Source organism: Saccopteryx leptura, chromosome 7 (genome assembly GCF_036850995.1).
Source record: "Saccopteryx leptura isolate mSacLep1 chromosome 7, mSacLep1_pri_phased_curated, whole genome shotgun sequence".
In the NCBI taxonomy this organism is placed as follows: Eukaryota; Metazoa; Chordata; class Mammalia; order Chiroptera; family Emballonuridae; genus Saccopteryx; species Saccopteryx leptura.
Window position 1 is genome coordinate 83,171,789 of NC_089509.1, and position 25,086 is coordinate 83,196,874.

Here is a 25,086-nt window from a genome sequence, read left to right on the forward strand (position 1 = left end):
AATTAATTTTGTACTGGTTTTTAGCATCATCATTCTCTCTTACTTAATTTCTTAAATTTATTGTGTTGACATGATTTCAAGTGTTCCACTCAATATAGCACCATCTACACACCACATCATGCCCCGTGCAAAGTCTCTTTCCACTCTATTTCCCCCTATTTGTCCCCTTCCTCCCATCTCCTACCCCCGTTCCGTCTGGCTATTGCTACCCTGTTGTCTGTATATATATGTATTATGTATATTTTTTTGGCTAACCCCTTCACCTTTTTTCTTGATTCCTTGAGATTTCCTATATAGACAATCTTGTCCTGTGCAAACAGAGAAAATTTCACTTCTTTCCTTTCTGATATTTATGCCTTTTATTTCCTTTTCTTGCCTATTGCTCTTGTTAGGGTTTTCTACACAGTGTCGAATAAGATGTAGTGAAAGCAGACATCCTTGCTGTATTCCTTATTTTAGAAAAAAAGCATTGTCTTTCTCCATTAAGTACATACAATGTTAGCTGTTTGTGTTTTTTTTTATGTTAAATGCTTTTTATCAACTTCAGGAAGTTCCTCTCTATTCCTATGTTTCTGATAGTTTTTTAAAAATCTTGAATGAGTATTAAATTTTGTCAAAATTTTTTCTGCATTGTTTCTCATAATCATGTGATTTTTCTTGTTAATATGGTGAATTACATTGATTTTCAAACATCAAAATAGGCTTTCCCTGTAAAATTCCCATTAGGTCATGGTATATAATTCTTTGCATATATTACTGAATTCTGTTTAATAGTTTAAGGATTTTTGCAACTCTCTACATTTATGAGAGAGATTGGTTTATGTTTCTCTTTTTGCACTGTCTTTGGTTTGAGTATCTCAGTTTTAGCTTCATAAATAAATTGGATAGTGTTCCTTCATCTTCAATTTTTCAGAAGAAATTGCAGAGAATTAGTTTTAGTTCTTCTTTAATATTTAGTAGAATTCTCCAAAGAAATAATCTGCACTGAGAGATTTCTTTTGGGAGAGTTTTAAAATTCAATATCCTCAATAGTTACGAAGCTATTCAAATAATATACTTCATATTGGGTAAGTTGTGAAGGTATGTGTTTTTTGATGAATTGGTTCATTTCACCCAAGTTGTCAAAATTATGTGTGTGGAGCTATTCAAAATATTCTTTCATTACACTTTTGACATCTACAAGTTCTGTAGTGATAGCACCTGTTTTCCTGCCTGATATTAGAAAGTTGGGTTGCCTCTCTTTTTTTCTATCATTCTTAATAGAGGTTTGTCAATTTATTGATCTTTCCAAAGAATCAGATCTTTGTGTCACTGATTCGCTCCAATGATTTTGTATTTTTTAATTCCATTATTTCTGTTCCCATCTCTATTTCCTTTTTCTGATTATTTTGGTTTTATTTTGCTCTTCTTTTTCTAGATTCTTGAGGTGGAAACTTAGATTATACATGAAGTTTTTTCCCTTTTGTGATGTAAGAATTTAGTGCTACCTGACCTGGTGGTGGCGCAGTGGATAGAGCGTCAGACTGGGATGCGGAAGGACCCAGGTTCGAGACCCCAAGGTCACCAGCTTGAGTGCGGGCTCATCTGGTTTGAGCGAGGCTCACCAGCTTGGACCCAAGGTCGCTGGCTCCAGCAAGGGGTTGCTCGGTCTGCTGAAGGCCCGCAGTCAAGGCACATATGAGAAAGCAATCGAACAACTAAGGTGTTGCAATGTGCAATGAAAAACTAATGATTGATGCTTCTCATCTCTTTCCGTTCCTGTCTGTCTGTCCCTGTCTATCCCTCTCTCTGACTCACTCTCTGTCTCTGTAAAAAAAAAAAAAAGAAGAAGAATTTAGTGCTATATTTTGGCACTAACCTCACTATTTCCCGAAATTTATTATATTTTCATTTTCATTCAGTTCAATGTATTTGGGGGAGTTCCCTTGAGATGTTTTCTTTGACTCGTAGATTATTTAGATATCCATTATCTAGTTTCCAAGTATTGGAGGTTTCCCTGGTATATTTCTGGTATTAATTTCTAGTTTTATTCCATTGTGGTAAGACAATACACTATATAGATTTCAAAATTGTTAAGGTTTCTTTTGTGGTTCAGGATATCTTAATGAATGTCCCATGAGCACAAACAATACATATTCTGTTGTTGTGTGAAGTATCCTATATATGTTGATTACATCCTTTTGGTTGATGATAATAAGTTTTTCTAAATGCCTGATAATTTTCTGTCTAGTTGTTCTATCAGTTGTTGAGAGAGAGCTCTAAAGTCTCCAACTATAATTATGCATTTCTCTATTTATCCTTTTAGTTCTACCAATTTTTGCTTCATATATATATATATATTGCAATGCTATCATTTGGTACATATAGATTTAGGACACTCTCCATGAATAGGTTCCAATATTTATTGGGCTGGCTTCCTGACATCCTCCTCCTTGGACTCCATTCCCTTCCTTCCCTACTCAGAACTGCCCTAATGAGTTTATAACTGAGTGGAAGGGAAGAAAGAAGGAGATAGAAAGGAAAGAAGAAGAAGAAGGCCAGATTAACTTTCTATTGGCTTTTATTTATTTATTTGATTGATTTTAGAGCTAGAGAAAGGGAAGAAAAAGACAGGAACATCGATCTGTTCTGTATGTGTTCTGACCGGGTATTGAACTGGCAACTTTTGTGTTATCTGGCTAGGGCGGGTATTGGCTAACTTGTAAACTACTTTTTAAGAATTTTTTTGTTTTTCCTACATCACTGAGTTCTCAAGAGCTCCTATTCAGGAGCAATATTTCCTCTTCTTTGAATCCTAAGTGCTCACTATCCAGTTTGAAAGAAATTACAGATGTGAGTGCGTATGCAATTTTAACTTTGCAGCTGTCTTCATACCAGTTTAAGACATTAGCTTGGGTTTTTATATCTTGAAAAATAAAAACAAATGGAGGGAAGATTGCAATAAAATAAGTTTGCGCTGGAAAGTAATCAAATCTAAAGAAAAAGCCAAGCCACAAAAGTTTAAATTTTCATTTCCTCTCTCACCTGTGTCTTCTAAAAAATACCTTCCTAACAAACAGGATTGTCACTATGACACTTATTTTTATAACAGCAGTTATGTTTTATCACTATGTCAAATGTAATCATTCACAAGTATATTTCATTTGTTCAACAATTTTTGTGACCTGAAAAGTACTTGGCATTACTAGGACCTTATTTATGTCCTATTTGCATAAAAACCTTATGCATAAAGTTGATATTTAAATTGACATATATTTAAGAGATTATAGTTTATTTTCCTTTAGAACTGGGCATTGATCTTTCCTAAAACAATGACTCTGAGTATGTGACTTCATTTTGAACTAGTGAGTCATGGGGTACAATCAAACAATAACTTTATTCTCCTTTTCCCGATAAGAGGTCCAGTCTTCTTGATGAGGCTACTTCTGTTCCTGCCACCTCAGATATAATTTCCAACAAATAATAAAAAGTTCTCTGGGTACTTTAGTTATCACGTCAGTAACTGGTACGCCTATTGCACCGTAGTAATCACAAACTCTGTTTAACACTGAAGCTTCTCTCTGCCACCCCCAAAGGCTTCAGGGGAAAAGGAGAAAGGCTGACCCCCTGGTTCCCCAGCCTAGGGTTTTTTCTCCTCTTTTACCCTCATTGTCTCCCTCTGTTTCCTCTAGGACTGAAGGGGAGAGGGAAAAGAACACAGGAGAGGACAGACAATTGTCCACCTGGCACTCTTCTGCCAGTGAAATTCTCTGACCAGGTCAGATGTTTACAAACCCATCTCTGGGATGCCTCTTTAGGTTCTCCAGCAATCCCCCGTCACTGGGGCCTCTGGCTTGCTGTTCCCTTTAGCTGGGCAAGTAACTCCTGCTAGCTTACACTCCCCTCTCCCCAGCAGGCGTCCTGGGTCTCCCCACTCTTATAGGCAGCCCTCCTGAGTAGGAGCCAGAAGAATTCCTGGACAGATGTGGCTCTGGGATTACATCTGGACATTGGGAAATATACACTTCTGACCCTTCACCGGTGAGGGTAGAGTATTTCTCAAACATGGACCTTTTTTGATTTAACTTCTGGCAAGCAAGCTCTAGACAGAGCCATCCACAGTCTTCAGAATTACCACAAGCCAGTACACTCGACTCCCAAAATTGCATGAGACACAAATCAGATATCCAAGCAATCTCCTTGAAGCTTCTCTCGCTGGGCTTGGGATCAGGAGAAAGCACCCTTTCCCCACCTGCCCTCCTGCACTGGGAGGAGGCAGTGGTGGTGGGATTCACAGCAGAGCTGTCTTCAAAGAAACGTACCCTCTGATATCAACTTCATAAATAGGGAAAGGGGCCGTGGGTTGAAACACTAGTATCTCACCTTGAAAAGTAGGGGCAATGGCTCCACTGTCCTGGCCCTGCAACTAAAGGTAAAACTGAAATTGTTTATTTTAATATGTTCCATTAATGGTTCTTTCACCAGTGGCCAAATTCATTCATGGTAAATCCAAAAACATTTTTTACCTGCTATGTTTCAAGGAAATAATGGGAACATTTTGTCGTAAAATACTGTCTGCTCCATCATTCTGGACAGAGACACACATACAAATTCTGATTCAAAACTGCGGGCTTATATATTTACATTCACAGCAGTGAATAGTCTGCCAACAGCATCCAAATATCTGTGCCCCTCCTCCTTCCCTTAAAAGAGTTTCCCGTAGGATTTTATGTTTCAACTGAATTAAATAGAAGAAAGAAACAAGACCGGCATTGTTGAGGTTTCCACTGCTCATTGGAAGTCTGCCTGCTGGGAGGTCGTGGCCACCAAGGCTTTCTCTTAGCAGTACCTCTGGGGACAGGAAAAAGCCATCAAAGACTTGTTTCAAGTTAGGGTTCAAGTTTGCTGGTTTTTCATCTTCTTGTCAGCAGATGACTACTTGGTAACTCTTCTTTTCTAAACTCCCCTATACTCTGCTTTCTTAGCCTTGACACATGAAGACATTGCTCATATCAGTCCGTCTGATCCAGAGCCAGGTGGTAGTCATTTCTTACATTCATGGGATAAACACAAGAAACAACCCAAAACGTTGAGTAGTTTACTTGAAAGAGCATAATTGCAGTGTTCGGTTGCCCCAACTACAGTTGTCTTCGGTCTGTCTTCAGAGAATCTGCAAACCTCCTCGCATTGACACGCAGGGCTGTTACCCCCACCCACTCTCACAGCTGATGTTCAAGTTAGCTCATAATGGGGGGAGAAGCCCTGTGTGAAGCAGCCAAATTCCAAGCGCTCTGGCGTGGCAAAATCTTGGGATGAATTTCATCAGAAGCCTCGAGTTTTCAAACAATCTCTCTAAATTTCTGTGGGCAATTTATGTAATCGTATCGGCACATGCGTTTTCCCATTTCAATAACAAAACCACAAAAATCTCTATGTTCACAGACCAATCTGTAATATTGATGAAGAAATACAGTAGGCGCATATAAACACACATTCCAAATAGAGGCATAATTCTCTGACTGTTCTCTTCGGAGTCAGTAAGAATGCATTCCACATAAGGGAAAGGGAGGCACAGAGCTCTTCTTTGCCAGCTCCCTTCCTCCACTGAAATGTAAGTTTTATTCAGACAAGATGCTGTATTAGCCAGGTCTCCTCTACTCTGCTTTGATATTTTGAGCACAGTTGTATATAACTGATCACAGCTCTCAGCACACATTTGTGGGCAGACTTTTGCTTGCACACGCAGTGCATACATCCTTGATCAAGTGCAGCCAAGAACACTGGCCTCAGCAGGCAGACTGGGCGGAATTCTGACCCTTGGCTCCTCTCTCAAGGCCGAGGGGTTCAGACTACCTTCTAGAAATTGTGTGCCTATGGAACAAATTCAATATTAGTTTCTATGAGGAAAATAGAGTGAAAACAACTAAAATAATTTCTGTTCCTTTCTGAGTATAGCAAAACAGGCTGAACAAAAATGTATGCTTTATAAATTCCAAGCTCATGATCACAGAGAGAACCCACAAGTAAACACACACCAACTTAAATGTCAGAGTCAAGTAAAATATGCATCAAAATGAATGATACATATTTAATGATATGCATAAGCACAGTAATGGCTCCACTAAATGGGAAGAGAGGCAAAAACCAAATTTTTATCAACCTCACAAATCAGCTGGCTCTGACGGCCAACCATCCTGTTCAGTCTTACTCGGCCTCCCGAAGGATAAAGGCCCTAGTCTGATAGGAAAGGCTCAGAAGCCACAAATACTCATTTATCCTCTATATTCCTTCGACAGGCCAGAAACACAGGCGAGGGAACATAACATAAAGAAAAGTCTCCGTGCCTAATTCCCGCTCAGAGGCTCAAATAAGCTATCCAGAGTACCAGAAACATGCCTTTCATTGGCATTATCTAGTATCTAACACAGGGTCAGGACCATTTGTTAAAAGCACGTGCTCCGGGAGGACTGGGTGTCTGTGGGGTAAGGTGAGGGAGAAGCCTGGCCCGGCAGCGAGGGGTCAGAGGAATCTACCTGCTACTGCATGTTGGTTGATCGGTTTGCTCTCCTAACGTCTAAGACCCAAAGAAGCGGGAGTTTTAAAGAATATGATGGTATTGTGGTGCCAGCGAGAGTAAGTAAATAAAAAGTGATACCCCTGCAAAAAAAGCACACTTCTTGTCAAAAAAACAGGTCTTATTCTTCTCACAAGGAAAAAAAATTATTTTTTTCTTTTTGTATCTCTATAAGGTAATGAATGCTAACTAAACCTACTGTGGCAGTCATTGCACAATATATGTAAGTCAACTCATTATGCTGTACACCTTAAACTTACACAGTGCTGTATTTTCAATAAAACCGAGAGGAAAAAATAATTAAATGATATAACGTATGCAAAATTCCTGGCATGTGATGAACACATGATAAATGCCAGTGGTGGTGGTCCCTCCCCGCCCCAGTCCCAAACCCATTCACAGCTGAGTGAGCCTCTCGTGGGGATGAGAGACCTACAAAGGTCTTGCTCTATGACGCCACTCCCAGGGGAGAGCCCAGGATCATGTCTTCTTTGAACTGGAGGGCGCAGGGTACAAGAACGTTTATAGCCTGCTCAGGATCTTTGCTTAATTGAACTATACCCAAGAGGAATTTTAGGATGCATTTCAAAACGGAAATACATAGAACTTGTCCTATAACTAAATAATAATTCAGGAAAATGAGGGAGGTGTTCCATCCACCCCTATTATAAATGACCCACCAGGGTTCTTTTCGGAAAGCAAACAATGGTGACATTTCTACCAACTTATATTGATAATCTGGTCCTATTCAGCTGACATTGCAAATTAAGATCAATTAATACCCCACACCTAACCCCCTCCCCACCCAATGTCTGATTTAAGATGTCTTGTAATTGCCAAGAATAATCATCTCTTTGTAAATCACACAGGGTAAGTGTTGATCTAATCAAAGGAGTAATTTCATTATCTAACAGAATTAGTGAAACCTTCTTGTAGTCGAAAAACTTTTCACTGGCTAACAGACAAAAGGCCCTAAAATGGTTTTCCTGAAAAATAAAAATAATGTACAATATATTATTTACATAGAAAGAAGGTATTACAGAATAATCATTCTCATAATTACTATACTATGGGGTTAAAGATAACTGATCAATGTACTTTAAAACAGCACAAGTTATCAAGGCTCTAATAACAAACTTCGTAATAAAAGTTCGTAGGTCCCAATGATGACATGGTTTTTGTAGAGAAAAATAGTTAAAAGCAGCTGTGTCTTAAGTATATTTTGGGATGCAGGCTCATAACGGGTAGTTACAGTTGCCAGGGTTACCACACATGCACACACACTACACACACATACTTTGTAAGGAGCATTTCTTATGTGAAATCTAATAGGTCTAGATCAGGGGTCCCCAAACTATGGCCCGCGGGCCGCATGCGGCCCCCTGAGGCCATTTTATCCGCCCCCCCCCCCCCCGCACTTCCAGAAGGGGCACCTCTTTCATTGGTGGTCAGTGAAAGGAGCATCCGCATCCTGTGCTCCTGGAGTACTGTATGTGGCCGAGCCGCAAAGCTCTGAGTCGCTCATGTACAGTACTACTTCTGGTGACACAGGACGCACGCGTCACGGCTCCAGAAACACATTGTATCACTTGTTACGACTAACAGTGACAAATATGGAACCGGACAGTGACCATCTCATTAGCCAAAAGCAGGTGCATAGTTCCCATTGAAATACTGGTCAGTTTGTTGATTTAAATTTACTTGTTCTTTATTTTAAATATTGTATTTGTCCCCATTTTATTTTTTTACTTTAAAATAAGATATGTGCAGTGTGTATAGGGATTTGTTTATAATTTTTTTTATAGTCCAGCCCTCCAACAGTCTGAGGGACAGTGAACTGGCCCCTTGTGTAAAAAGTTTGGGGACCCCTGGTCTAGATCAACTTTCACAGCAACATTGATGGTAGAAGGTGAAGTAATATTGCCTTGTATCTTAACCAATTCCTACAAGCTTTTGCTCTATGTTGAAAACCCCTGTGGGTGGTGGGGCTTTAACCTGCAATGGAAGGCAGCATGGTGTGGTAAACATTTTTTAAAAAATCAGGAATCCTGATTCAGTGTTCTGCTTCTTCTGCCAACCAGCGCTATGACTTTGGACAAACCAGGTAATGCCCCCCCCCCCCCAAGGTTTTGATTTGCCATCAAGATTAGGGATTGTCCCATTGCCATTTGTAATTCTATACAAAAATTCAATTTATAGAAGTGTGAAATCACTGGCTTTCTACCTCTTCCTATGAAACTGGTGCTTTTAAAATACATCCACAAATTCAACACTTCTCTCTTTGAAAGGCGGAGTCCACTTCATCTCTCTGGATTTTGTGACTGCCTCAATGGATGTCTGCAGCAGAAGTGACCTTGTGAGAACTTCAAGGCTAGATTGATCATTAAAAGTGATACAGTCTCTTTCTCTCACTTTATCTCATTCTCCATCTCACTCTCACTCTCTCAGATGCCTTTGGATTCCTGAGCCACCATATAGGATATCCAGCTACTCTGAAACCTCCAAGCTATAGAAAACCAAGTAATAAATCACATAGAGACAGAGACAGAGAGAGGCCCAAGGAATACCACCGCTTGACTCTTCCAACCCAGGTGACTGACACACGAGTGACAAAGCCTTTGAGATTGTGGCAGCCTAGCCACTGTCTGAGTATAATCTCATAGGACACCTTTAACTGGAACTACTCAGCTACGCCACTCTGACTTCCTGATCAACAGAAACAGTGAGAGCTAATAAACAATTATTGTTGTTTTAAGCCACTAACTTTTGGGATTATTTGTTATGTGGCCACAGTAACTAGAAGAAGAACTACGATGGAATCAAAACTAGACGGGGAAAATGCCATCCTCAAGGTCAAACAAGGAAATTGTCATGTCAGCATCCACAAGAACCACAGGAAAGAAGACCCAGAAGCATTCAAGAACGATGAAGGTAGGTATGATTCACCAATAAACGCTACCAAACCCCCCACCAGAATAATCACCTTTTTATTTCCAAACTGAGTGACCTTTATGAACATTCATAGTTCTTTCTATAGTCATAAATGAAATACAGTAAGAATTTCCCTAATTGGAACCATTGGAAAGTAACAGCAAAGCCAAAGGTAAAGGCATGAGCGGGGGGCATCATTAGTCTCTATGTTGGCACTGACACCACTGCGCTCTGGCTTTCTGCCCATGCTTTTCCCAACAGACTGTGTAATCGGGCAAGTGTTTCCCCGAACACACCTCCAAATAACTCTGAAAAACAGGACTTGTTTTTAAAGGGTAAGTGAAAGAGCCAGAGTCCAGCCAGCAAAGGTGGTGCCTGTCACTGGGCCAGCAGTAGTGAGGTCCGGATAACCCACGATCTGGGGAAGCTGAAGCACGGGCGACGCTCAGGAGATGGCAAGTGGTGGCCAGCAAACAGAATTTAGCCACAAATCCACATTTTTTCTTCCTAGCCCACCCAGGGTTTTCAAAACAGGGAATTTCACATAAAAAGTCTAGAGTTCTACCTTCTCTCCTTCTCTTGAAACACTGGAAGTCTAGCAACGCCAGGTATGCATGCATTCCCACCTCATCTCAGTCAACTGGAGCTGATTCTCCCTTTAGACAGAACCTGTGCTCTCTATTTGCCACAGTCCCCACTACTCCCTATTCTATACCTGGGTTTACTTCACACCTTTACATTTCTGGTCCCTGTGGGCATTTGAGTTTGAGTCTCTTGACCCATACTAACAGAAGTGTTTCAGACCCCAAACTGCAAAGTGTTCTTTGATCACTATCGGTTTGAATTTTTTGGTGGTTTGGAAATTCCAGTAAATTCTGATTTTGTGCCCTTGCCAATTTTTGTCCCTAAACTACAAATATGGGACCACAACAAATCCATACCCTTCATGATGATGTAAGTCATCTTATAACACTGTTATTGAATACTGGGGTGCTAAGTGTGCCTCCAGATACACACTGAGCTTATTTGATGTATCCAAATGATCTTTAAAATACAAACTGTCCACACACAGGTCTCACATTCTCAGCCCAAATTAATGTGGGAAAGAGTTCACCATCAGTCATTTCTAAAGTTAAGATGGACAGAGTAGGAACAAAGAGACCTACATAACATAAAGTTAATTTAATCACTTACCACAGAATATCTTGACGGTGACTTCCAGGGGGAACTTAACTGAGTAGGAAGGTCATTTGCTGAGAGATCAAGACCAGCATTTTCAGGTTTGGGTGTATGTGCGTGTTAGAGAAAGCAAAACAAGACAAAGCAACTCACCAATTCCAGACACTGTCTGTGGCCATAGGCAGCAGCATAATGTATGCTATTGTAACCTTCTTTGTCCCTGATGGATGGATTTGCATCATTTTGAAGCAGAAACTCTAGACATCTGTAAGCATAAAGATGAGGTTATTTTAGAAAATATCCCCGGACCAAAAGAGATAATGAATGTAAATTTCTTCCTATCATGAATGCTCCACAAAATACTCTGTGAGTTTGTTTCTTTAAAAATTTTACAGCAATGAGCTTTTATGTAGTAGAAGTTGTGTGTGTGTGTGTGTGGGGGGGGGGGGGTCGTGATTCTTTTATTTCAGCTTAAAATACCCATTCTAGGATTCACGAAAAGTTTTCGCAACAAAAGGGTAATTAAGTTCCCTTTCCTTCTCATCCTAAAGTAGAAATCATCTGTCATCAAGATCACCAAGAACAGTAAGTGCTAGAGCTCCATGTTCAAAAGGCGACGTCTCAACTGTAATAAAGAAGTGGTCATGCATTGCAAGAGGGTAAACCTCAGGGAGGGCGTTTATTTTTTAACCTTGCTATTTGGAGACTCTGAGATCAAAAGGTTGAAAAATGAAAGTTAAAAAGTATAACAAAACAACAATAAAAACCCAAGAAGAGCCTAAACAATAAAAAGATTAAAGGAATATTTAAAAAACAATTTCACATATGAATAAAAGGCTCAAATTGCACCATTACGAATATAGACTGAAGCAAATAATAAATAATACACTCTAAAAGCCTTTTATGACAAAGTTGCCATTTTTCTAAAAAAGCCACAGTTTTTGGAATAAGTTCGATAAAGGCTTGCATCCCAGTCTTTCGCAGAGCCCAAACTCCACAAGCAAGCACTCAGGCACTCCGTGGGTCCTGGGGGGGAGGGGCTACCGCTGCCGCTACCATCCTGCTGGGAGGGCGGGGTGGCGGGGCAGGGCGGGGTGGGGGGGGGCGGGGGGGGGCGGGGGTAGTTAGCGACCTGGCAACACTCCTCCCTAATTTCAACTTGATTTTTGTGGTAGTGGGACAAACAATTCCTTCACAAAACCAAGCTAATTCAAACTCATACTCAAATCAAAATTCTAAGACTCTAAATGTATATAAGCCTGTACTTTAAGTACTTCTAATAAAAAATTTCTATAGTTTACACAAAAAAAATTTTAAATGGCATTAACCTATCTTTTGGCAAAAGGAGAAAATAAATCACATATAGAGAAGGTTTAAAATGATATTTTAATTTCTAGAAAAACTGATGAAAGACAAATTTTTTAAACCAAATGTCTCCATGTCACATGATGTATCCATAAAATACTCCATAATAAATCAAACTATTATCAGAGTACCAACTTCATACTGTCTCTGGTGATTTGTGCCTTAGAAGGAAGTCCTTTTTTATTTTGGTAATTGTCCATGGACAAGATTCCAGGTGCGACTCATTTTAAACCAAATTTGGCTCTTTACATAAAATCATTCAATAGGAACAGCATTTTAGTACATACTCAATTCCCAGCTTCTGAAAGGATTACATTCTGAAAATCTGTTGATAAACTGAATGCGTAATTTGGAAAGAACTTGGAATTGTCTCCCAAGAGTTATTTAATCTAGAATATACCCGCCCTATACTATCAACAGTGGTGTTAGAAATAACAACAGTAGTACAGAATTTGGATATATTCTTTAAAGTGGTTTTCTGAGGGACAGTGAATAACAACTTTTAACTGGAAATGCTTATCTTTTCTCCTCCCAGGGCCCTGACTAGAGATTTTGGCACTTCAACTGTAACATTAACAGATGCACATTAGGTCAGTGTGGTAGACTACAAGTGACAAAAAGCCTTTGTAGATTCGAGGCTTAGCAAAAGGCTAAGTTCTCCCCCCCACCTCCTTATTGGCTATGAAGCTGAGTATTTGCACCCACTTCACTTGCTTGCTTAAGTTGCTGGAAGCAATTTACATGCCCTTCTTCTCACCCTTTTTTTTGTTCAGATGTTGGTTGATTTCACTTATGTGTGGTGGGGGATTCCTGTTTATGCCTTAAGAGGGTTCCTATTTTTGCCTCATATGTGTGACTTTGTATCAAAGACTTCCTTATTTGCATATGGCTATATAATACAGCAAACTGGGGGCTATGGGGCTCTCGGATATTGCCATCAGCATTGAAGAGGCCTCCCGATTCCATCCTCTTTTCTCAATGAGTCTATTTTCTTAATTCTGCACTGTTCTCCCTCAAGACCCAGAGTTTGTGCTAGTCCAAGGCAGGTCAGGGGTGTGTTTGGACAAAGGAAGTAGCCTCTCTGCATAAAAGAGCTCCCAGGCAGGCTGTCAGCCTTCCCCCCCTCCCGGCCCTGCCAGGCCTGGCCCATCCCGGCCCATCAGCTGGAAGAGGACTGTTCTTGCCCAGGGCAAGCCTGCATTTCACTGGAGAAGGGAGCAATTGCTGAGGTGGCTTAAAATTCCAGTTAATATGGTTATTCTAATTTTGGAATATTAGAGTAAAACCTTAGCCGTTTGGCTTTACTCACAGCTGTGTTTCCTGTCCCCACCCCAGTAACAAAGTCATGTGTCACAATCAACCCCAGAGGCACACTTTCTAAGTATATCCTTTTAACTTCCATATACAGCTTCTAACCTGTAACTATATTCCATGGTTTGGATACCGGAGGAGAGCCCAGTGGGTGGCAGGAAGACCCTGGCATGGACACAAGCACTCAGGTCACAGAGAAACTAGTTCCTCTGATGGCACAGAATCTCGGGGCACTACACCCACTGTGTCCCCAGACACAAAGTGTGGGCACCATGTATTTGTTATGAAGTGTCCACAAACACTTACTGAACACCATCTACATGCTGGTCACTGCACTGGGCAGCACAAGCTTGTTGTTGTGGCTTGTTGTGCAGGAAGGACTCCCAGAGGACGAAGCATTAGGGCTGCCCGTGTTATCAGCAGCCCCGACCCCATCACAGCAATAGCTGAGTCTCCGTTAGGAGCCAGAGAGCAGCAGGTGGGGTGAGGTGGGACACAGCAGCTGGCTGCAGGGGAGAGGGGCTGTTTGTAAGATGACGTGTGTGTTGGGGACGAAGAGGAGAGTCCAATTAGTGCACTTCATGTTGAAATCGCAACACATTTATTTCTAGAATCTGCTAAATAGTTATCCGCAGGTCATAAAAGGAGAGCCTAAGACCCTAAGAGAAATTTCAGTATGTCGCCTGAGGCACATGATGCTAGCAGTCAGAATTGATAATTAAGACACACCAGCTTCCAAAAACCGCTGACCAATCACAGCAGTCGGCATGTCAAAGCTTACAATTTTAGAAACAGTACCCGGGTGAAGACAGCGTAACTGAAGGATTACTAAAAGGACAGTTTCTTCTTCATTAGAGACAAGCCCACTTTCTCAAGATCCCAAGTGAAACCCCCCAACGGCAGGCTGCCCACATGGCAAGGCGGAGAAGCAGACAAGGCTCCGGTGAGGGCACCTTGCGCCGAAGCCAGGAGTAACTTACAGTGCAGCGTCTTTTTCCTTCTGCTCTCTGGCTCTTTCAAGTTCTTCCGAATTTTCATGGGCATTTCCTAAGGTAGTCTTACTTCTCAGCATACGGAAAAGACAAAAAAATTGCAATTATTATTTTAATAGTGAAGTTGCTAATGATTTTGGTGCACTTTAAATCTTAACAATTTTCCCCTCAACCCAAAAGAAACAAGCACTATTGAGTTTTCACTAAGGATGTATATTTTACATGGTTCTCTCCAAAGCTCTCTGGTAAATCTATTCTCTCCCAAGGAATCCAACTGAGACGTGACTTTCCTAAAACTTCCACCCAGGTATCAGCAATTAAGACACCACTCAAGCTGTCCACCCTTTCATAACCTTCCCTAAATATCCTAAATGCCTCAAGTAAAAAGGAAGTGATTTAGTTTAAACTTCTCTGACCCCTACCACATTCTCTGCTGCCTCCTCGCCAATTCATGTCACTTATCCAGGAGTGGGGTTCCTAGTCACCTCTCAACTGCCAAAGCAACACTTCATCATTCGGGATTCCTTTTCCAGCTCTTAACAGAAGAAGTACACTTGTCCCCTGACTCTGCCCCAAGTGTACAGCATAGAGCCTGGCACGGAGTAGATACTCAACACGTTTGCTGAATTAATAACCTGCAGGGCTGTGGACTCCTGGCTGCCACATCTGACGTGCCGATATTAGAAATATATGAAGGGGAAAACAAGCAGTGTTTCCTAAACATGGAAACATGGATCATAATCCACTGAATTATAAAGTCAATTTAGTGGGCTGCAATCAGTAATTTTTAATGAAATATAAGAGAACACAGAATGCATTAGGCATAGTAAAAGTAAATATGATTGCAAAATTTTTGTTTCCATTATACATACATATGTACATATACAATATATATGTGACTGTGTGTACTGGGTCATGATATAAAATGTACTTCCTACTGTGAGTGACTGTTTGAAAGCCATTGCTCCACAATAGCAATTTTCAAACAGTGTGCTGAAAGAATTTAAAAAATAACCAATACCTGATATTTAGTCAGGGGCACTGACCTCTTTCCCTTAGACTGTCAAATAACAGCCCATACAAAAATAGCCATTTGGTGTGAATGATTCAAAATTATACCTATTTCTCTTTTTGTCAGATCAGCAAAAAACATATTTTTGGTGAGCCGCAGAATTTCAGTAATTAGTTAATGTACACCATGAGATGAAAAAGACTGAAAACCACTGCTCTATATGAAAGGAGTTAGCCCTGACCATCAGGGTCACTAACACAGCTACTCCTATAAAGCAGGCCCTGGCTCTTAAGTCTTTGAGAATAATCTCATCAACTGTGAGCCCCTCTCTTACCTTTTCCCCCTGACCTAGTTCACTTAACGCTGCCTTCCATTCCTCCCAGGATCCAAACAAGCCCAGGGCAATCAACTTCCTTCTCCAGCCGGAGAGGGCACTCACACCCAGGTCCGGAACAGCAGTGACAATCTGACACACACTGCCACTGCCTTTAAAGGCTGCTGGGATTCTGCACAGATGGGCATTTTCGACACATGACATGTATATTAGCAAATGTAAGTTTCACAGCAAATGAAGCATTTAAGTGGTGATAATGAAAACTGCAGTGTATGACAAAATAAATTACAACAGATTTTGAATGAACTGAAAACCTGGGCTTGACAGCTCCACTTGGCATTCAACCCAAAAAACAGAAATAATTGTGCAGTGACATGTCATCATCACACATAAAGAGAGTGGAATGGAAAAATTGGGGACAGGGATGGAGCATTTCCTACTCCTACGGGTCCGGGTGAGGGAGATCCCTCAGTCACAGTTTCCTTGCAGCGGAATGAAGAAAACAAGCAAACCCTCCCCCGCCCCAGCCCTACTCCCAGAGGAAACAGGAACAAGGCTGTTTTTACTTTCTATCCATGTCTGAAGCAGCAGCGTAGTGCAAAGCTGTCCGTCCCCAGTCATCTGTTTCATTAACATTGGCCCCTGTGATCACTAATGTCTCAATACAATGGAAATGACAATTTGCAGCTGCATAGTGCAAAGGGGTCCTGGAAAACAAACAGCAATTTATTCATTCAGTCTGAAAAACAGATCAACACCGGCACACTAGCACTGACAGCTGTATTCCTATGGGTGTGGAACGCTCTTTGTCTTTCAGAGCGTGGATGCCAAGAGATAATGCCTTCCTTTGACTTTGTAAACCGCAACTGAGGCTGCAATCGCAGTGCCTTCAGACTAGGCCCACGGTCGGCAAACTCATTAGTCAACAGAGCCAAATGTCAACAGTACAACGATTGAAATTTCTTTTGAGTGCCAAATTTTTTAAACTTAAACTATATAGGTAGGTACATTGTTATTAACTTAATTAGGGTACTCCTAAGCTGGCCACACTCAAGGGGCCAAAGAGCCGCATGTGGCTCACGAGCTGCAGTTTGCCGACCAATGGCTAGGCCATCTACCAGTCGATCTAGTCTTTCTTACCATTCCTCATGCCTATCCTGGCTCAGGTTTACATTTCTGTTCCTTTGGAATATTGCAATAACATCCCTCTTAGCTTCTTTATCTCTAATCAAACTTCCATTGAATTTCTAGTTGTTACGAAGGAAGAACCAGGCTTTCTATGGTCCAATACCCACATATGACAATCCTGTCCTAAAACCTTTGGTCCTCTCCTCTGAACAAAGCCTTGATTCCTTAGTCTGAAATTGAAGACTTCCCCAAGCTGCTCCCAATCTACCTTCATGGAGAATCTCTCCCCTAGATGACCTATTATTAATTCCAAACTAAGTGACCTGAGGTTTTCCTATCATGTCCACACCTCTCTAATTTGCCCATGTTGTTTTCTTCCCTGGAATGTCCCTTCCTGAACCACTTCCACCCGTCAAAACTCCACTCATCCTTTACAGAAGTTCTTTCCCTTTTGTCTGAGATTGTTCAGCTCCTGTCTGGGCCTCTTTTGAGCTCCCGTCTAATAATGGGAATGTCCCATCTAATAGCCTTGATGTTAGCCCCTGGTGTAGTCTCATCTTCTCCACTGAACTATGTAAGGGTAACAGGAAGAACGATGCACAAGGAATCAGAAGCTCTGGGTTCCGGTCCGAACAGATCTGCGAGATGGGCCCGACCGCATCCCCTCTCCAGGCCTAGGCTTTGAGCTTATGTCTATAAGGACTTTTAAGCAGCTGTCCCCTAAAGTCCACTCTAGGTCTGAAATTCTATGCACATGTATAACTTGTTTAGTTTCTCTGGGTTCAGTTTTCTCATCAATTGAAAAGGATAATTAGCATCTCCATATACCTCATAGAGTTACTATGAGACACCAAGTAACACTGAGAAAACACAGCACCTTGTAAAGGGTGAGGCAGTGCAGAAATCTAAAGTAATGTTTTATGTTACTTATTAAACTATTATTATTATTATTGTATTAATTATTAAACAGTTATATAGTGTTCCCTGACAATTTTCAGGGAATAACAAGCAAACAGAACACCAGAAATGGAGTAACTTTATTTCAAGTGCTATTTATCAATTTTCAAGTACAATCATTTTATATTTTGTAGTCAATTTATGGGCTCTCTGACTAAGTTGATCTACTCTTTTTTAGTTCTAAAATGAGGAAATTATAAATATTTTGCATATTGGATCGCTTGTGTTCTTATTAATTGGACTGAAAATTGTTAGGTATATCAACTATGTGGCAGAGCCTGGGATAAAGAGAAAATGAGGCCCAGTCCCTGTCCTCGGGAGCCCAGAGTCAGGCAAGGAGAGAGGCAGGGAGCCGAGTCCACTGGATCAGTGTGGTCTGTGCTCAGTCATGGGAATGTGGGGTGCGCGGGGCGCAGGGGAGGCACCTGTCAGAGCGGTAGCGAGGTGTCACAACATAAATCTGGAAGGATGAGTAGGCGTTGTCCTATGTACATTAGTTAGTAAGAGAAGAAATTTGTAGCAGCTCCAAGAGCCAGGGTGCATGTGGTGAGGATGAGTAGAGAGCGATTATGGAAAAAACAAATTAAAATGTAATTTAATTTAAAATTTTATAGCCATGTATTGATACATGGTAGTATTATGGCATGATTTAGCCATGCAAAGGACCAGTAAGGTAAGAATAATTTTTATGACCCATTACTGCTGGTGGTAGTGATGAGTGTGTGCTTAATGTTTTAAACATGTCTAAAGATTTAACCCAAGATGAAATGTTCAATAAATATAAAAACAGACTCTAGATCTTGTGACCACATTCTGGCTTAGGGGGGCTAAACTGCTCTACTGCGCTGACAACAGAAGTTTCTAAACTATTTTATATCCATGCAGAGGATTAAAAAGAATTGGAAGAAGACAGACAATTGGCACTTCTAAACAGAAGCTGTGAGATGCTGTCCTCATGGCCCGTGCCTGCGTTGCTGGCGTTACACTCCGAGAAGGGATTTCCCTCCGAGGATGGAATGAACCCAGCTAGCTTTCCTGTTTACCATTTCAACATAACATGATTTCCAGATGGACTGCTCCCTGCTTCTTTTATTTAAGGCACTTGAAGCAAAGTTCCCTGTTTACGTACCTCCCACAATTGTCCTTTTTATGGAAATCTGCTCCACTGCTCTGCAAGAGTTTTATACATTCCACATTACTAGAAAGACAGGGAAAAACATCATGAAGGTGGCAGAGGCGAACTGCGGGGCCATCTTCAGACAGAGCTGTGTTCCGCAGAGTGCGGGTAGACACGGAACAACAGCTCCGGCTTTAAATTCTGCTAACACAAAAATAACTTAAACATATGAGAGTAATGGCATATCAAGGACCTAAAGTACCTAAAATTATTTTTTCAAAGCTAATAAATCAATACATGAAAGAGCTTGATGAAACATTTTCAATTCCATGCCTAGGGAATTTAATGATTATTATATGATTAAACCTTTCAGTGACAGTTTTGCTGTTTATCCTAAAATACTCTTTCAAAAACCATCAAGAGTTTATGAAATAACCCTTTAAATCTATAATAATTTCATGTCACCTTTAAACAATGAGCCCAAGTGGATGAGCATTACCTTTTTTCACGGAAGAATGAATTCACCATGATAACCATTTTTGGCCCAGATTCTCCTTAATGGAAAATAAAACAGCTTGCATTTCCCTGTCTTTGTAATCTAGGTAAATGCATGTGCAGAACCAGGGCCGAAAATGATGTAATGGCGCATAGAGATCTTCCAAAGCTTCTTTGTCATTCGCAGAAGCAATAAATCATGCTTAGCAGAGAGCAAAGGACCCACTGAAGTGAATTTCCTATTGAAGGGAATGTAACTAAATATTAATTCTAATAGAAGTTTCAGACATGAATTCAGAATGATCTGTCATCACTTTCTGTACAGGTCCAATCTATTTTTTTAAATGTGCACATCAACAAAGACTATCATCCATCATTGTTCTAAACTTAGAATGCTAAGAAGTGGCCTTGGATTTACTGTTTTATTATCATTTAAATAAGGAAAATGACCTCATTAATGATAAACCTGAGCGGGGCTCTCCCCACCCCACATCCACCCTCGATAGCGACCTTTCTCAGAGAACTAGCTCTTTCAGCCATAAAACACAAGAACTTTCTGAGACCATTACGTGTTGGTGGAGCATGCCCGTTGATATAAAGCACCTGTCCTTGCTGAACGAAGCCAAAGGATCAAAGGCAGAGAGATCCCAGTGGAAGCTCATGAAGCTCACATGATTTGAGGGAATGAGGAAGGGAGAAGGAGGTTTTTTTAAAAAAAATCATACAAAATTATGAATATAAAACTAGATACAAGACTTGGGAAGGGAACCATGAAAAGAAGGGACCCTAATGCTTCCCAGTCAATCCCCTTCTGATATACAAATAAATAGAAAACTTCAGTGTTGCTTTTCCTCAAGGACTAGGAAACTGATTAGCAACCAACATCTTTTTTTTATTGCTGTATTGTTTGTTTTGTTTTGTTTTGTTTTATTTATTTTAATTTATTGTGTTTTTGTTTGTTTGTTTGTTTTTCATTTTTCCGAAGCTGGAAACGGGGAGGCAGTCAGACAGACTCCCCCATGCGCCTGACCGGGATCCACCCGGCATGCCCACCAGGGGGCGATGCCCCGCCCCTCTGTTGCGTCCAGAGCCATTCCAGCACCTGAGGCAGAGGCCACAGAGCCATCCTCAGCGCCCAGGCAATCTTTGCTCCAATGGAGCCTTGGCTGCGGGAGAGGAAGAGAGAGACAGAGAGGAAGGAGAGGGAGAGGGGTGAAGAAGCAGATGGGCGCTTCTCCTGTGTGCCCTGTCCAGGAATCGAACCCGGGACTCCTGCACGCCAGGCCGACGCTCTACCGCTGAGCCAGCCGGCCAGGGCCAATTTATTGTGTGTACATAGATTCTACTGTCGCCCCAAATGAATCCCCCCTTCCCCCGTATTCCCCTCAAAATCCCCCTTGCCCCCCTCCCCATAGCGCCCTGGACAAGTGGATTAAAAAGCAACCAACATCTGACCCAAACAAAGCCATCTGAGAAGGGCCATGTTTGGTAAATGTATGTATCAGAGCCTTAATATTCACTGATATGAAAAAGAGTGTCTGATGAACAATTCTCTTTACAACTTTTTAAAAAAAGGTAAGAATTAAATCACTTCTTTCTTATCCTTTGGGTTTTCTTAACCATTGTTCACATGTAACCACTATAAAGACTTAAAAATCAATTTTGAAATAAGAACAAAATGGTAATGAACATGGATTAACTCAATCTTGGATTCCCTTGATCATCATCCACATACCAGCAACAAAAAGGAAAATCTTTAAAAAAAAAAGCTCATTATTTTCTTTCGGTGTAGGGAGCACCCAGCAGATACATATTGCACAGGGTGAAAATGTACAATTAAAAACATGGAAAGAGGTCCTGGCCTATTGGCTAAGTGGTAGAGTGTCGGCCCTGGCATATGGATGTTCCGGGTTCAATTCTGGGTCAAGGCACACAGAGAAGCGACCACCTGTTTCTCTACCCCCCCCTTCTCTCTCTCTTCTCCTCCCATAGCCATGGGTAGACTGGTTCCAGTAAGTTGGCCTCGGGCCTGAGGATGGCTTCATGGCCTCTGCCTCAAGGCACTAAAAAAAAAAAATGGTTCTGTTGCTGAGCAACAGAGCAACAGCCCCAGATGGACAGAACATCATCCCCTAGTAGATTTGCCAGGTGGATTCTGGTCCCTGCGCATGAGGGAGTCTGTCTGTCTGTCTCCCCCTCTCACTGAATAAAAAAAAAATGGAAAGAAAAGAAAGTAAAGAGAGAGAGAACAAATCAAAAGAAAAACTATATTCCATATGAGATGGGCTAAAATTTTTCTTTAGAAGAACACAAATGGAAGTAAACCTGGAAATGTAAAACAGTGACATTTGGTGTTGGCAGAAATGATTCTTACTAATTTTTACTAAGGAAATTACCTCTGAATCATAGACAACTTAAGTCAATTAAGGTGAGTTAGTAATTCAGTAAAAAACATAATAACTAAAATTGCTCACTACTCACCCTCCTGCAGCAGCAGCATGAAGGCACGTTCTTCCAAATTTATCTGGGGTGTCTATTTCAAAGCCTGCAGACAGCACGTGCTCATTACTAAACAAGGATACTATGCTATACTTTTGTCCTAGTTAAACCACAAGAAACATTGCAGAGACAGAAAAATCAGTTAGTAGAAAAACCAGAACGCAAGCAACTATAGTCAGAAAGAGGTTGTCATGGAAACAAATGGTAACTGCTCAAGCTTGGCAATTTTATAGGAAGAACGGTGAAGACAAGAAGAATTTATTTTCACACTCAGCTCTGGGTAAAGCACAGCCTCATATTTCAATCCCAGGATAGAAATTTATGAAACCAATTTGAAATAAGGAGGGCAACAGATAGGCAGACAGTCCACATCGAGAAAACATGGAGGATAAAGGATATCCTTAGCATGCTGGGATAGAGATTTCCTTAATGTATTATTAGCTCTCAGCTGGTTGAAGATTTGGGAAACGTGCTTTCATGCAGGGATTATTTTTAAACATGCCAAAAGCAATGAAAGCAGAATCAACCATAAGTAAAGAACTTAAAAGGGAAAAAAATGCCTCTGGAATATCTGTTGAATTAATTCATAAACAATCTTTGCCTTGCAGATCTCTATCACCTTTGAAAGCCAGGAACTTCTTAATACATGGAGGTTGGCAGAAGCAGTGATAAGAAAGATTTAGCAAAGCTCCAAACCAGAAGGAATTTCTTGGTTCCAAACAGGCCCGCATTAAAAAAATAAAAATTAAACCTAATTTGAGGGGATCAACCACAGTGTTTTTCCAGAGCCCACAGAGTGGGAAGGTAACATGACATTTTCTACTGTTGAAATGTGGGGTATTTGGCTTCTTCTCTTTGTTGAAAAAATATATTAACTGCTAAGCTACCATTTTAAGCTTCAAAGATGTTTCCTTCATTTATGACAAATTTTTTCTGTAAGCTGTGGCCTTCCTGCCTGTCTCTTAACTCTGGATCACCCCAAGCTTTAACTTGATAAACAGACAAGACTGTCATTCAGGGGCAGGAACACTACACCAAGGACTGCTGGGAGCTGTCCCCAGAACAGGTAATGAATGACATGAAGCACAGGCAGCCACTCACTCTGACCAGACACCTGAAGCCACATGGCTCACTTACAGGACACATTAAGCCTCATCTGCGGGGATGGAGTTACTTACCCGATGATAACAACTTTCTGCAGCAGTCAGAGTGAGCATTTAGGGCAGCTAAATGTAAGGGGAACATGCTATGGACTCCACACCTGAGGAGGAAAAGAACAGAGCAGCTCACGGTAACAGACCTCCAGACACATGCAGAAGGACACAGACCTCCCTAGAAGTTCTCTGATGAAACTTACTTCCCCAACACCTTGCTTAGGGACTCCTGACTGAAATAATTTTGTAATTCTTCCACTTGAGAAATAATTATGCAATCATGTTCTACCTTAAAATAATAAAGTCCTAGACCTAAACCAGAATTCAAAGCTCATAACCGTAAGGGTGGATATTTTTTAAAAAATGTTTCACGTACACATTATGTGACTCTTCACATTTAAAATTATTTTTCTTTTCTTTTTTTCTTTCAGGTTAGCAATTAGATGTCTCACTCGTTTGTCAACACTTTCTAAGTACCAGATACTATGCTAACTGCTAGGATAACAGGACAAACTCTCAGCTTTGAAAAGCAACCTGCTTTATCACTTGAATAAATAAATATTGATTATTGACCTGTTATGTGCCAAGCACTTTGCTAAAAGTTAATAATGGCTGTACTAATTGAAAATAAAATTTTAGATGAGAAGAAAAACTGTTTACCTTTCACAGGTAAAACTTCCTAATAGATTTTTTTTTCATATTGCATATTAACCCACATCAGGATACCAGTCACAAAAACATAGTTGGGAGTAACACACATTAGCTTGCATATATTTCATAAATCTAGCATATTTTTCCTAACAGTATTACAGGAAGCATCTGGAAAGCACTTTTTAGATGGATCCCCCACCATCACACAGTCCTGAGGATGATTCTTAAGGGGCAGGCAGCCTTCTGACGGCAGCGCCTTTCGCCTTCAGAATTACACTCTCCTCTTGCTCATCACCTCTCTTCCAACAAGGACCCAAAGCCGTGTGCTGAACTGTGGTTCATTATAAACAGCATCACCGGGAGATTCCTGTGTACTTATAAGCATTTATAATGTTAGCATTTCGCACAACATCTCATTATAGTCAAAGACTATATTTCAGATTCTGCATAAAACAAGCATGTCTCTTTATACCTGCAGAATAAATTACCTAAGTCTGTTCTCTGGCACAAAGTGGCCGTTTTTTAGATTCAACGCTTCATAAAAACCACATATGATTTGAATTCGTTAAGTGTAGAATACATTACCTTTATTTCCTATCTCAAAAGTTATTAAGATGTGTGTGGAAGTATATACACATTCACAGATATCTCATGGTAGTCAGCGTTCTGCAAAATCTGAGTCTGCCAGCAACTAAACACCTCTCTCTTTTCGTGAAAATTTCTATTTATTGGTATTTTTGTTCAGACTTCTTCTCTCTGTTCCTTTTCTTTCCCTATATGGAGATTTCCAACTCGGTGTATATAATAGCTAGCATTCATCAAGAGATGCAATTTGCCTGTCTTCCGGGCAGTGTCATGCGCAGAACTGCTTGTAATTGCCTCTCATCATTTACAAAAAAAAAAAAATTCTGAAAAGCAATTGCATCGGTGACAACCTCGATGCTCATGAAGAGGAAGAATGTGTTGGAGAATGGGGGAGAGGCTTTTCCATTTGTGCTATTTATACTCTTCCCTGGATGCTGGTGAATGTAGTAATTTCTTTTAATGTATAACACGTTTTAAAACCTTCTCACTAAATGGAACTTTAATGAGATTTTTAGCTAACCATTTTATTTATTTTGTTGGGGCAAAAATAAATGATTAAATATCTCCGGACATCTGCGAGAGGAAAATGGATAAAATATTTCTAATGGTTTCGAGTTCCTGAGAAAATATGGACTGGACTGCTCAAGATTTCTTTGAGCCTTCCTCATTCCTTATATAAATAAAATCTTATAATACAAATATATTAAAATGTTGTTATATATTTATATATACATACACACACATATATGTATGCACAATATATAATATATAGAATATATTTTATAAAGCTATATAAAATATATATTTATAGAAAAAAATACAG

The 25,086-nt window shown here is 40.5% G+C and overlaps 1 protein-coding gene across 14 annotated transcripts in view; it reads right to left on the reverse strand.

The window, feature by feature from the left end:
- ANKRD44 (ankyrin repeat domain 44) overlaps window positions 1-25,086 on the reverse strand; it is a 345,918-nt gene that overhangs the window by 89,749 nt on the left and 231,083 nt on the right. For 6 of the 14 annotated variants that reach the window (XM_066346435.1, XM_066346436.1, XM_066346427.1 and 3 more), the window contains exons 11-16: window positions 23,052-23,134; window positions 21,856-21,973; window positions 18,892-18,960; window positions 16,244-16,384; window positions 14,320-14,403; window positions 10,817-10,928 (exon numbers count right to left, since the gene is read on the reverse strand). In XM_066346435.1, coding sequence (XP_066202532.1) covers window positions 10,817-10,928; window positions 14,320-14,403; window positions 16,244-16,384; window positions 18,892-18,960; window positions 21,856-21,973; window positions 23,052-23,134 — 607 coding nt within the window. The remainder of the gene's footprint in view (window positions 1-10,816; window positions 10,929-14,319; window positions 14,404-16,243; window positions 16,385-18,891; window positions 18,961-21,855; window positions 21,974-23,051; window positions 23,135-25,086) is intronic. The other 8 variants (XM_066346438.1, XM_066346434.1, XM_066346430.1 and 5 more) reach the window with 3 other exon arrangements.